The sequence below is a fragment of the Eubalaena glacialis genome, chromosome 15 (genome assembly GCF_028564815.1).
Source record: "Eubalaena glacialis isolate mEubGla1 chromosome 15, mEubGla1.1.hap2.+ XY, whole genome shotgun sequence".
NCBI classification, from domain to species: Eukaryota; Metazoa; Chordata; class Mammalia; order Artiodactyla; family Balaenidae; genus Eubalaena; species Eubalaena glacialis.
Window position 1 is genome coordinate 28,203,298 of NC_083730.1, and position 13,840 is coordinate 28,217,137.

The 13,840-nt window shown below is 42.2% G+C and overlaps 1 protein-coding gene across 2 annotated transcripts in view; it reads left to right on the top strand.

The window, feature by feature from the left end:
* Nucleotides 1-13,840, top strand: part of LOXHD1 (lipoxygenase homology PLAT domains 1) — a 216,302-nt gene that overhangs the window by 90,291 nt on the left and 112,171 nt on the right. For both annotated transcript variants that reach the window (XM_061169894.1, XM_061169895.1), the window contains exons 13-14: nucleotides 4,556-4,710; nucleotides 6,154-6,314. In XM_061169894.1, the coding sequence (XP_061025877.1) occupies nucleotides 4,556-4,710; nucleotides 6,154-6,314 (316 nt within the window). The remainder of the gene's footprint in view (nucleotides 1-4,555; nucleotides 4,711-6,153; nucleotides 6,315-13,840) is intronic.

The following is a 13,840-nucleotide window of genomic DNA, read 5'->3' on the forward strand; positions in this document are numbered from 1 at the left end:
AATCATTTAAGATTGTGATGGAGATTGCATTTTATCTGTAGATCAGTTTGGGAAGTATTGCCATCTTAAGAATATTGTCTTCCAATCTGTGAACATCTTTAATTTCTTTCAACAGTTTTTTAGTTTTCAGAGCTTAAGTTTTTCACTTTTTTCTTTTTTACTGAGGTATAATTGACTTACAATGTTATATTTAGTTTCAGGTGTACAACATAATGATTCAATATTTGTATATATTGCAAAGTGATCACCACAGTAAGTCTAGTTAAAATCCATCACAACACGTTGTTACATAATTTTTTTCTTGTGATGAGAACTTTTAGGATCTACTGTATTAGCATTTTTAAATATGCAATATAGTATTATTAACCATATTTGCCATGCTGTACATTACATCTCCATGACTTATTAATTGGTTTTCACTTGTTTTTTTAAAATTTATTCATAACTATTTTATTCTTTTTGATGCTATTTTGAATGGAAATGTTTTCTTAATTTTATTTTCAGATTGTTCATTGAAAGGTAATAGAAATACAGTTGATTTTGTTATATTGATCTTGTACTCCACAACTTTGCTGAACTGTTATTAGTTCTAATAGTTTTTAGTGAATTCCTTATGATTTTCAATATACAAGATCATGTCATCCATGAAGAGAGATAGTTTTACTTCTTTCCAATCTGGATACCTAATTGCCTTGGCTAAAACCTCCAATACTATGTTGAATAGAATTGGTGGGAGCAGAGATCCTTGTCTTGTTCCTGATCTTAGGGGGAAAGCATCCACTCTTTCACCATTAAATATGATGTCAGCTGTGGGTATTTCATAGATGACTTTTATGGGTTGATGAAGTTCCCTTTTATTCTTAGTTTGCTGATTTTTCATCAAGAAAGAGTGTTGAATTTTGTCAAATGCTTTTTCTGAGCCTATTGAGATGATCATGTGATTTTTGTTTTTTTATTCTATTGATATGATATATTACATTACTTGATTTTCAGAAATTTAACTTGTATCCCTGGGATAGATCCTACCTTGCCATGGTGTATAGTTCTTTTTTATGGGGCTGGATTTGTTTTGCTAATATTTTTTTGAGGAATTTTGCATCTGTATTCATAACATTGGTCTGTAGTTTTCTTTTCTTGTGGTACCTTTGTCTGGTTTTGGAGCAGGGATATGCTAGCCTCACAAAATGAGTTCGGAAGTATTTCCTTCTACTTTATTTGAGAAGAATTGGTATGAATTCTTCTTTACATGTTTGGTAAAATTCAGTAGTGAAGACATCTAGGCCTGGGTTTTTCTTCATGTGTAGTTTTCTGAATTCTGATTCAATTTTTTACTTGTTATAAATTTATTCATATTGTCTATTTCTTCTTGAGCCATCCTTTTACTCTCAACCTATTTGTGTCTGAATCTAAAGTGTGTCTCTTCCATATATCAGATAGTTAGATGCATTATTTATTCTGCCAATCTCTGTGTAATAAGGAGTATGACTTCTTTTTCATACTTGACTGCTGACAGCTTTCCAGTTACACCAGTAGCTTTCTGCCTCATGTCTGGGAAATTTTGTAAGAAAGCCTGGATGCTCCCTTCCTTCACACTTGTGGAAAGTTCAAGCCATACAAGGACCCATGTGAAGAAACTCTCACCCCTTAACCACCATAAAATGTCAAACCAGTCATCCCTCTCTGCTGTCTCCAGCCATTTTTGGACCTGCTTGAGGGCCTATCATGCTCTCCCCAGAACTCCTCATTATGTGAATAATCATTTTATATTCACTCTTGGTACATGCGTGGTATCATCAGCCTTGATAGCTGAGCAAATTTGGAGTAGGGAGACCCATCCTGTCTCTGCAGGATTACCACCATATTTTGCCTTTTGATTGAAATATTTAGTCCATGTACATTTAATGTAACTACTAATAAGGCAGGATTTATGTCTGCCATTTTGCTATTTGCTTTCTATATATCTTGTCTTTCTTTGTTGTTTCTTTATTCTTCTTTCTTTTGTGGTAAATAGATATTTTCTAGAATACCATTTTAGTTCCCTTGTTTCTTTTAATATATATATATATATACATATATATATATATGTATGTATAGAGAGAGAGAGTTATTTTCTTAGTAGGAAGAATTACACTTAGGGAATTATACCAGGGAATTACAATTAACATCTTAACTTATAACATTCTAGTTCAGATTAATACCAACTTAATTTCAATAATATACAAAAACTCTGCTCCAGTGTAGGTTTGTTTCTTTTCACCTCCTTTGTGCTATATTGCCATACAGATTATATCTTTGTACATTATAAACCCACCAATGCAGTTTTATATTTATTGCTTTATGCAGTTGTCTTTTATATAAGATTTGAGAGGAAAAGAGTTACAAACAAAAATTAAAGTATACTGTCTATATATTTACCTAAGTCATTGCTTTTCCTGGTTCTCTTTATGTCTTTGGGTGTGTTCAAGTTACTGTCTAATGTCCAATGTGAAGGACTCCCTTTAGTATTTCTTGTAGAGCAGGTCTAATGGTGATGAATTCTTTTATTTTTGTTTATATGGGAATGCCTTAATATTCCCTTCATTTTAAAAAATAGACTTTTTAGAGCAGTTTTAGGTTCAGAGCAAAATCCCTCTGCTTCACTGACTGCTGCTTCTCATCTGAGTTGCTGGCTTCTCCTGGGCTTGACCTCTAATGTTGGTATCCCTCTATAGTCCTTGTCTGCATCCTCTCCATAGGGGATCTCATCTGGTCCTGTGACTTTCAATGGAATCTATATGCCTATGATAAACAAAGTCAGGTCAACACTCCTGACCCTCCACACACATATTCAACTGCCATCTTGACCTCTTTTTATGATCATCTAATAAACATCTCAAATTTATAATGAACAAACAACCATTGATTTTTATCTCCAAACCCATCATTCTCCCCAAGTGTCACTATGTCTTGTTGCCAACACTATTCACCGAGTTGCCCAAGCCAGAAACCCAGGAATCATCCCTGGTTCCTCTCTTTCCCTCAATTACCTATCCAGTCCATCACCAAGTACTGTTGTTTTTACCTCAAAAATATATCTCTAATCTACCGACTTCTCTCCATCTCCACTGCACCCCCAGTCCTAGGCATCCTCCTCTCTTTTCTAGACTACTGTAATTATTCCACTAACTGGCCTCTCTGATTCACTCTTTCTTCCCCTACAATCAGTTCTCCACATGGCAGCCAAATGCTCTTTAAAACATAGATCAGACTAAGTTACTTCCTTGCTTAAAGTCCTTTAAAGGCTTCCTGTTGTATTAAAAACAAAAACACAAAGGAAGCCACATGTCTTACCTTGACCTGCCACACATCACCGGTCTTAACCCTGTCCACCTCTGGGCCTCATCTCACCCCCTCCTTCTCCCTCCACTCCAGCCATATTGGCCTTCTCTCTGCTCTTGAAACATAGCTGCTCATCTCCACATTGGGGCTTCACACTTACCAGCACCCTCTTCTCTCACTGCGCCTGTGGCTGGCTCCTATCACCAACATTTTAGTCCAAGCCTTGCCTCCTTGCAGCAAGCTTTTCTGCATCTCTAAATCATCTTCACCTCCTTACTGCACACCTCCCTACTTCCATCACACCCTATGGCATCACTCCATTATACTATCTTTGTTACAGATACAACTCAGAAATTTTCCTGTTCATGATTTATGATTTTACTGTCCATCTCTCCTTTCCACTCTTCCATTCTCAACTTTAATATAAGTGCCATTGAACAGGAGTCTGTTTGTCTTGCTCACTGCTGAATCCCTGCACCTATAATAATGCCTGCCACTTACTAGGCTTCAGTAAACAGATATTGGGCAAAGGAATGAATGAATGAATTTCACTTTTAGCTTAGGAAGTAAGGCCGTGATGTGCCAGATGCAGGTTTGCCTCCTCCACTGTACATTTTCAACATGGGAAGAAGATGCTGCCCTTCCCACAGAAGCTGCACTTTGTGCCTTTCTTTCTGCTTCTCTTCCTGGCATGTCCATAGCACTGGGGAGTTCTGAAGAGAAGGGAAGGCTCAGTTCTGGTTCAAAAGAAAAGTTATCTTACTTTTCTTAAGAAGACAGGACTCATGAATTGGAGGACAACCTAAGGCAAAAAGTCTACTGGGTTGGATAGAATCAAGTGCCAAAATGTTTGAATTAGACCCGTGGTCCCCAAACACTGCCAACTCCACCAGAGTCCCCTGGGGGAGCTTGTAAATAATGCAGTTTTAGGGGTCCCGCTCTGGAAACTAAGATTTGGGAAGTCTGAGGTGGTGCTCAGGAATCTGAATTCTTATAAAAGTTTCCCATGAGATTCTGACAATTAGCCAGGATTGGGAACCTCTGGTCTGTCTGGGACAAGGGGTTTGCAGATGAGCTGGCCCTTGACTGGTGTGAGGCAGCTGGCAGAATGAGCAAGGTCAGCCCAGATGAGAGCTGGGGGGAGAGGGGGAGGCAGTGCTCAGCGGTGGGGAGCAGCAGGGCCAGTGCTGGGAGCAGGGGGCTGCCAGCCAGTTGTGTCCCTCTCTCTGCCTGCCAGTGGCCCGGTACCGCGTGACAGTGTGCACTGGGGAACTTGAAGGTGCGGGAACGGATGCCAACGTCTACCTATGCCTTTTTGGTGATGTGGGGGACACGGGGGAGCGGCTGCTCTACAACTGCAGGAATAACACCGACCTGTTTGAGAAGGGCAACGTAAGTTGCAGCAGTGCACCTCCCTCAGCCCCGCCCCACCCCTTCCCATTCCCTTGTCTTCCCTGCTCTAAGTAGAGCTGATCGCTGGTACTGGTGCCTCGGCCATCAGAGAGGCTGTCTCTGGGTGTGGGAACAGGGAACTACATGCATGACAGCCACCAGGCTCCTAAGACTGGGAGCTGGAGAGCCACCTTAGAGAGGTCACGGTCCCCTTCCCACACCTTAGCTTTGAGAAGAGGGCAGAGCAGGAAGACACTTGGGGTGGGCAGGGAAGGAAGCTGGGCACCTTATGTATGGACTGAAGGTCCCAGGCATGCAGAAAGCTGGGACACCTGAAGGAACATTGCTTCTCCACTAGGCATGACCACTGGAGGCAACTTGTTCGTTTCCTTTTTGAAAAAGAAATCTGGAAAGACGCTAAACATGGAAGTGGGAGAACTGGGTTCTATTCCTAGCCTCACTACAAACGTGCTGGGTGTTCCCTTTGGTTTCCCCAACCATCACCTGGATTTACTGGGGAGGCTGTGTGAAACAATGGGGAAAGAGTCAGGCGGATCGGGGCCAGACACTCCATTCTCTGAGCCTCAGTTTCCTTGCGTCTGAAATGGGGGAAAGGATGCCTACCTGTGGCTGGCTATTGTGAGGATTAGAGATGATGAATATACTGCCTGCCAGCAGACCTGACCCTCAGCACACAGTAGGTGCTCAGTTAAGAGTCATATTTCAATAATGTGAGACCCAAGGTTGCTCATCAGGTGAAGAGATTTGGTAAGCCTTGGTCCTCTCCTTCCTCTGCCACCTCTTCCTTAGCAAGGGCAGGGCAAGACCTGGAATTCAAGTGGAGGTCTTTCTCCACCCTTTCCTACTCTTTTCTTTCTACATCTTCTGATTCCTTCCTTCATGAATCCCACCCTCGAGTTCCTGTTCCCAGAGGGCCCCAGGTACACTTGTGTAGACTTGGCAACTCTGCAGCCCCTGCTGCATTCCTGCTGCTTCACTGGCAGGCAAAACTGTGAAATTAATAAGACCACTGGTCCCCCTAGTCATTCCCTTTCTCAAAAGGGAGCCAGTGTCCTTCTGTAGCAAGGAGCCAGAGGAGATTAACCAAGGAATTAATTCATGATAAATGGTTAGTGACTGATAACAGCTTAATATATTAATCCTCCTAGGGGATTTGCCTTTTAAAAGGAGATCACAGGGAATGGCCATCGTTTATCCAAAAATACAGATCTCAGTTGTTGGGAACTTGACATCGAACATAGTCCAGTGGGAGAAATTGAGGGAGAGGTGCAATCTGTTCTTTATGGGTAGCCCCTGGCCCACCTGTGAAATAGCCCAACCCATTGGCTATGGCTTTTAGGATTTCTGGGCCTGTGTCTTCCCTTGGTGTTTGGGTCCCAGGGGAGCCACCGTCTAACTGGCCTTGCTGTCTTCCCCACAAAGGCCGATGAGTTCACCATTGAGTCCGTCACCATGCGGAAGGTAAGGCGGGTGAGGATCAGACACGACGGCAAAGGCAGCGGCAGTGGCTGGTTCCTGGAGCGGGTGCTGGTGAGAGAGGAGGGGCAGCCCGAGAGCGACAACGTGGAGTTCCCTTGTCTCAGGTACATGAGTCCTGTCTGTTTTGATTTTCTCCAGCTTAGGTTATGGGCCTTAGCTTTGGGAAGACTCAGCCTATTCCAGGTGCAGGGAGCAAAATAGTAGCTTAAGGATATAGCCGGTGCAAAAAAAGAGGTGGCCCTGCTGGTGGCACTTAGACCTGAGCCTCATATCCCCGTTGCCCCCAACACACACAGGTGATGGAACAGCAGCATTGGGTGTCCCAGTGTGGTGCTACTAAGTCTATTAATTACCAAAATGTTGGCATTTTTCAATGATAAAATATGTCAACTTCAGACTTTAACTGAAAGTTACCTCAGAGGCTTTGTTACATGCTGAACTAAACTTTTGAATTAAAGGTGGTTTTTTCCCCATTTGGATGGCCTTCTACCACATCTTTTCCCTTTTAATATCTTGTCAAGATATTTTACTTTGTTTTCATTTCCTTACGCCAGCTTACTAGTGAGGTAAAATTTCTTTTCTCTTTTGCCTTAAGCATTTGGATTTCTTTCACAGCCAGTTTGGGCTCTATCAGACGTTCCTGATAGAGACATTTCTATAATGAGGAGCAATACCAGCGTTTTTTATGCTGTCTGGTTGGCCATTCCCATTCGCCCGTAGCAATGTCTGGGAGGTGCATGCTTAACTGGAGCTTTGGATCAACTAGGCTCTGCAAATCCCAGGCCCAAGCTGAGTCTTGCACCTATGGACGAGGTGCTGCGTGTCCAAGGTCACTTCCTTAGGGCTGGCCCAGGCTTCTCGCCTAAGGGCAGCCCTCCTCGGAGTGGGTGGGAGCAGGTTGCCGAACAGCCCGGCAGCAAATGCATTGCTCTTTCTCTACCAGGCACACAGACACACTCGTGCACACATGTGCATGCAGACACATTTACTACAGCTGATTTGCTTACCACCACACCAGCCCAGGAAGAGCAGTTTCCCAGCTATGGAGGGCCACTGGGGCAATCCCAGCGCACAATGATTGTGAAATGTTTTGTCCATGACAAAGGCATCTACAGTCTTCAAAGTATGGCCACTGTTAGTATTAAGAGGATTACATTGGAAAGATAGGTAATGATGCAGGCAGTTCCAAGTCAGTGGCACTAATAGACAGAAAGAGGCTCCAAGTAAGGGTTGGGGAGCCAGAGAAGGCTTCGCAAGAGAGGTAGAACAGGACCTGGGCCGGGAAGGAAGATCGGAGAGTGACTGGATGGTGAAGAGAAGGGAGGGTGGGTCATCCAGGCTGGAGAAGTGGTGAGAGGCATGGGACTGAGGAAGTGGTTCGCAGAGGTTGATGAGGACTGCCTGGCACATGGGGAGGGAGCACGAAGAAGGAGGGGGTGGGAGAGTTCTGGTCTCTCTTCAACACTGACCCGTTTGCTCCCTGCTGGACCCGGAGGCTGCCTGGCTGGGATGCTGGATGGAGCAGCCTTCCTTGTTTTATTCCCATCCACTCAAAAGATATTTATGAAGCATTTATATATGCTTGCTCCCTGTCCTCATGAAGTTTGTTGTCTGGAGGGGAACTAAACAATAAGCAAATGAATACACTAAGAAAGCCACAATTGCTAACTTTCAGGAGTGGGCTGGAGGAAACACACAGTGGTGGCAGCAGCTGCTGGACAGGCCACACTGAGATGGAGAGGGTGGGTCAGAGATGGAGAAGGTGGGTGGGTCTGTCTTCATGGGGACATTTAGGCTGACTTCTTGCAGGATGAAAAAGAGAGTGCCAGGGGAAAGAGCTTGAGGGTTCTAGAACTCCAATGAGACCAAAGCAGGTGGACAAAGGAGAAAGCCACCCGGTGGGGTCAGAGGTGGGCAGAGGCCCATATCAGGAGGGCTTGGTGGGGCTCTTCCATTTTAGGTGGTTCCCTCTGGTTTCTGGGTGGAGGACAGGTAGTAGGGAGTCCAGAGAGGAAACAGAATGGCAGGAGGTGTTGTGGGGTCCATGACGGTATGTATTAGTTTGCTAGGGCTGCTGTAACAACGTACCACAAACTGAGTGGCTTAAACAACAGAATTTTGCTTCACAGTTCTGGAGGCCAGAAGTCCAAACTCAAGGTGTCGGCAGGACCATGCTCCCCTGAAGGAGCTCTGAACAGGGTCTGCTCCATGCCTCTCAGCTTGTGGTAACCGCAGGCGTTCCTGGGCTTGTAGATGGCCATCTTCTCCCTCTGTCTTCACATTGTCTTCCCCCTGTATGTATCTGTCTCTGTGTCCAGATTTCCACTTTTTATAAGGATATCAGTCATTTTAGATGAGGGCCCACCTTAATGACCTCATTTTAACTCAATTACCTCTGTGAGGACACTATTTCCAAATAAAGTCACATTCTGAGGTACTAAGGTTAAGGCTTCAACAGATCTTTTCTTGGGGGGGGGGACACAATTCAGCCCGTAACTTGGCAGCCTGGCCCCAGGTGGTGGCAGTGAAGGTGGGGGGAAGGGCTACACCACAGGTGGATCCTGGAGGTGGAGTTCATAGGACCTGCCACTAAGAGAGAGGAGAATTGGAGACCCCAGGTCTCTGCCTTCAGTAGGTGGGCAGAGGTCACCCTCTCTACCAAAATGGGAAGCCTGGGGAGCAAGGGCTGAGGGTTGGGGAATGGGTGGACTCTGCAGGTCCAGTGGGGCCATGTTAGTTTTGAGATGCTTGTGCATCAAGTAGGCAGAGTCAGGCCTTGAGAAATAAATTCAGGAAATGAGAGCATAGAGATGGAATTTAAAGTCAGGGAAATGGAGGGGATCCTTTAGGGAGAGTGTGGATAAAGAAAATGAGGACTGAGCCTTGGGACAGATAAGGAAGAAGAGGGGGAATGTGAAAGGGGGATGAGGAAGAAGTCTGAGTGTCCACACTGCCTGAATTGCCACGAGCATGGTGCAAGGGCCAGAAATCTGGCCACCTACCTGCTATGTGACTTTGGGCAAAGCTCTTAACTTCTCTGGTCTTCTGTGCCTTCCCAACCAGCAATTGTCTTACGGTGATTATGAGGGTGAAATCTGGTTGCACTTTGAAAGGAGCCAAGTCTGCTGATGACACAGGTGATGCTGTTGCTGCTGCTGATTGTAGGGCCGACTAGGAGCTGAAGCCTCTGACATACCCCAGGGCTCTCCACGCCCCCAAACACTTAAGAGTTCACACATTTTTTAGAAAATTGATTCTTTTTTTTATTTCCCTGATCTATACAGTAGGTCCTTGTTGGTTATCCTTTTTAAATACAGCAGCATGTACATGTCAATCCCAAACTTCCTAACTATCCCTTCCCTTCACCCCTCCTCTCCGGTAACCATAAGTTCATTCTCTAAGTCTGTGAGTCCATTTCTGTTTTGTAAATACACTCATTTGTATCATTTCTTTTTAGATTCCTCATATAAACGATATCATACGATATTTCTCTTTCTCTGTCTGACTTACTTTATTCAGTATGACAATCTCTAAGTCCATCCATATTGCTACAAATGGCATTAATTCATTCTTTTTTATAGCTGAGTAATATTCCATTGTATATACGTATCAAGTCTTCTTTATCCATTCATCTGTCGATGGACATTTAGGTTGCTTCCATGTCTTGGCTATTGTAAACAGTGCTGCAATGAACATTGGGGTGCATGTATCCTTTCGGACCATGTTTTTCTCCAGATAAATGCCCAGGAGTGGGATTGCAGGGTCATATGGTAGCTCTATTTTTAGTTTTTTAAGGAAACTCCATACTGTTCTCCAGAGTGCCTGTACCAATTTACACTCCCACCAACAGTGTAGGAGGGTTCCTTTCTCTCCACACCCTCTCCAGCATTTATTGTTTGTGGATTTTTTGATGATGGCCATTTTGACTGGTGTGAGGTGATATCTCATTGTAGTTTTGGTTTGCATTTCTTTAATCATTAGCGATGTTGAACATCTTTTCGTGTGCCTCTTGGCCATCTGTATGTCTTCCTTGGAAAAATGTATTTAGGTCTTCTGCTCATTTTTTGATTGGGTTTTTTGTTTTGATGATATTAAGCAGCATGAGCTGTTTGTAAATTTTGGAGACTAATCCCATGTCCGTCCCATCATTTGCAAATATTTTCTCCCAATCTGTGGGTTGTCTTTTCATTTTGTTTATGGTTCCCTTTGTTGTGCAAAAACTTTTGAGTTTAATTAGGTCCCATTTTTTAATTTTTGTTTTTATTTCCATTACTCTGGGAGATGGATTGGAAAAGATATTGCTGTGATTTATGTCAGAGAGTGTTCTGCCTATGTTTTCCTCTAGGAGTATTAGAGTGTCTGGTCTCACATTTAGGTCTTTAATCCATTTTGAGCTTATTTTGTATATGGTGTTAAATAATGATCTAATTTCATTTTTTTACATGTAGCTGTCCAGTTTTCCCAGTACCATTTGTTGAAGAGACTTTCTTTCCACCATTGTATAGTCTTGCCTCCTTTGTCATGGATTAATTGACCATAGATGTGTGGGTTTATTACTGGGCTTTCTATCCTGTTCCATTGATCTATAGGTCTATTTTTGTGCCAGTACCATACTGTTTTGATGGCTATAGCTTTGTAGTATAGTCTGAAGTCAGGAAGCCTGATTCCTCCAGCTCCATTTTTCTTTCTCAAGATTGCTTTGGCTATTCAGGGTCTTTTGTGTCTCCATACAAATTTTAGGGGGTTTTGTTCTAGTTCTGTGAAAAATGCCATTGGTAATTTGATAGGGATTGTATTGAATCTGTAGATTACCTTGGGTAGTATAGTCATTTTCACAATATTTAATCTTCCAATCCAAGAGCATGGTATATCTTTCTATCTGTTTATGTCTTCTTCAATTTCTTTCATCAGCATCTTATAGTTTTTGGAGTACAGGTCTTTTGTCTCCTTAGGTAGGTTTATTCCTTAGGTCTTTTGTCTCCTTAGGTAATTTATTCTTTTTGATGCAATGGTAAATGGGATTGTTTCTTGACTTTCTCTCTCTGATTTTTCATTGTTAGTGTATAGAAATGCAACAGATTTCTGTGTATTAATTTAGTAGCCTGCAATTTTCCCAAATTCATTGATGAGCTCTAGTAGTTTTCTGGTAACATCTTTAGGCTTTTCTATGTATAATATCATGTCATCTGCAAACAGTGACTGTTTAACTTCTTCTTTTCTAATTTGGATTCCTTTTATTTCTTTTTCTTCTCTGATTGCTGTAGCTAGGGCTTCCAAAACTATGTTGAATAAAAGTGGTGAGAGTGGGCATCCTTGTCTTATTCCTGATCTTAGAGGAAATGCTTTCAGCTTTTCACCATTGAGTATGATGCTAGCTGTAGGTTTGTTGTATATGACCTTTATTACATTGAGGTAGGTTCCCTCTATGCCCACTTTCTGGAGAGTTTTTTATCATAAATTGGTGTTGAATTTTGTCAAAAGCTTTTTCTGTATCTTTTGAGATGATCATATGGTTTTTATTCTTCAATTTGTGGATGTGGTGTATCACATTGATTGATTTGTGGATATTGAAGAATCCTTGCACCCCTGGGATAAAACCCACTCAATCATGGTGTATGAGCCTTTTAATGTATTTTTGGATTCGAATTGTTAGTATTTTGTTGAGGATTTTTGTGTCTATGTTCATCAGTGATATTGGCCTGTAATTTTCTTTTCCAGTGGTATCTTTGTCTGATTTTGGTATCAGGGTGATTGTGGCCTCATAGAATGAGTTTGAGAGTCTTCCTTCCTCTGCAGTTTTTTGGAAAAGTTTCAGAAGGATAGGTGTTAGCTCTTCTCTAAATGTTTGATAGAATTCCCCTGTGAAGCCATCAGGTCCTGGACTTTTGTTTGTTGGGAGTTTTAAAATTATAGTTTCAATTTCAGTGTTTGTGATTGGTCTGTTCATATTTTCTAATTCTTCCTGGTTCAGTCTTGGACAGCATGGACATATGGGTCTTGTTCAGTCTATGGACAGAATACATACGGGTCTTGTTTTCATATCTATTCAGCCAGTTTATGTCTTTTGGTTGTTGCATTTAATCCATTCACATTTAAGGTAATTATCAATATGTGTGTTCCTATTGCCATTTTCTTAATTGTTTTGGGTTTGTTTTTGTAGGTCTTTTTTCTTTCCTTCCTCTTTTGTTCTCTTCTCTTGTGGTTTGTTGACCATATTTAGTGTTGTGTTTCTGTTGCTTTTTCTTTTGTGTGTGTGTATCTATTGTAGTTTCAGGTTTGCTGTTCCCATGATGTTTTGATATAGCAGTCTATATATGTACAAGGTTGTTTTAAGTTGCTAGTCTCTTTCCCACCTAGAGGAGTTCCTTTAGCATTTGTTGCAAAGCTGGTCTGGTGGTGCTGAATTCTCTTAGCTTTTGCTTGTCTGTAAAGCTTTTGATTTCTCTGTCGAATCTGAATGAGATCCTTGCCGGGTAGAGTAGGCTTGGTTGTAGGTTCTTCCCTTTCATCACTTTAAATATATCATGCCACTCCCTTCTGGCTTGTAGAGTTTCTGCTGAGAAATCAGCTATTAAACTTATGGGAGTTCCCTTGTATGTTATTTGTCATTTTTCCCTTGTTGCTTTTAATAATTTTTCTTTGTCTTTAATTTTTGTCAGTTTGATTACTATGTGTCTCAGGGTGTTTCTCCTTGGGTTTATCCTGTATGGGACTTGCTGCGCTTCCTGGACTTGGGTGGCTATTTCCTTTACCATATTAGAGAAGTTTTTGAGTATAATCTCTTCAAATATTTTCTCTGGTCCTTTCTCTCTCTCTTCCCCTTCTGGGACCCCTATAATGAGAATGTTGGTGCATTTAATGTTGTCCCAGAAGTCTCTTAGGCTGTCTGCATTTCTTTTCATTCTTTTTTCTTTATTCTGTTCCGTGGCAGTGATTTCCACCATTCTGTCTCCCAGGTCACTTATCCATTCTTCTACCTCAGGTATTCTGCTATTGATTCCTTCTAGTGTATTTTTCATTTCAGTTATTGTATTGTTCATCTCTGTTTTTTTGTTCCTTAATTCTTCTAGGTTTTTGTTAAAAATTTCTTGTATCTTCTCAATCTTTGCCTCCATTCTTTTTCTGAGGTCCTGGATCATCTTTGCTATCATTATTCTGAATTCTTTTTCTGGAAGATTGCTTATCTCCACTTCATTTAGTTGTTTTTCAGGTGTTTTATCTTGTACCTTCATCTGGGACATAATCCTCTGCCTTTTCATTTTGTCTATCTTTCTGTGATTGTGGTTTTCATTAGGCAGGCTGCAGGATTGTAGTTCTTGCTTCAGCTGTCTGCCCTCTGGTGGATGAGGCTATCTAAGAGGCTTAGAAAATGGATGCTGATATCTTGCTGAGGTGTGTGGTGATGGCATTTGCTGCTTCAGGACCCAGGAGGACTCTGAAGAACCTGGAGGTAGAACCTGGGCTCACAGACTGCTTCTTTTTTCACCTGAGCTGTTATTTTACTCCCTGGGAGAGGAGAACAAACAAGGTCTATTTATCAGAACTTCTCTGCCAGGATCAGGAAGTGGTGAGCATCTTAGCTGTGGTAGGTGTGTGTGTGTTTATGTGTGTGTGTGTGTGTGTATGTGTG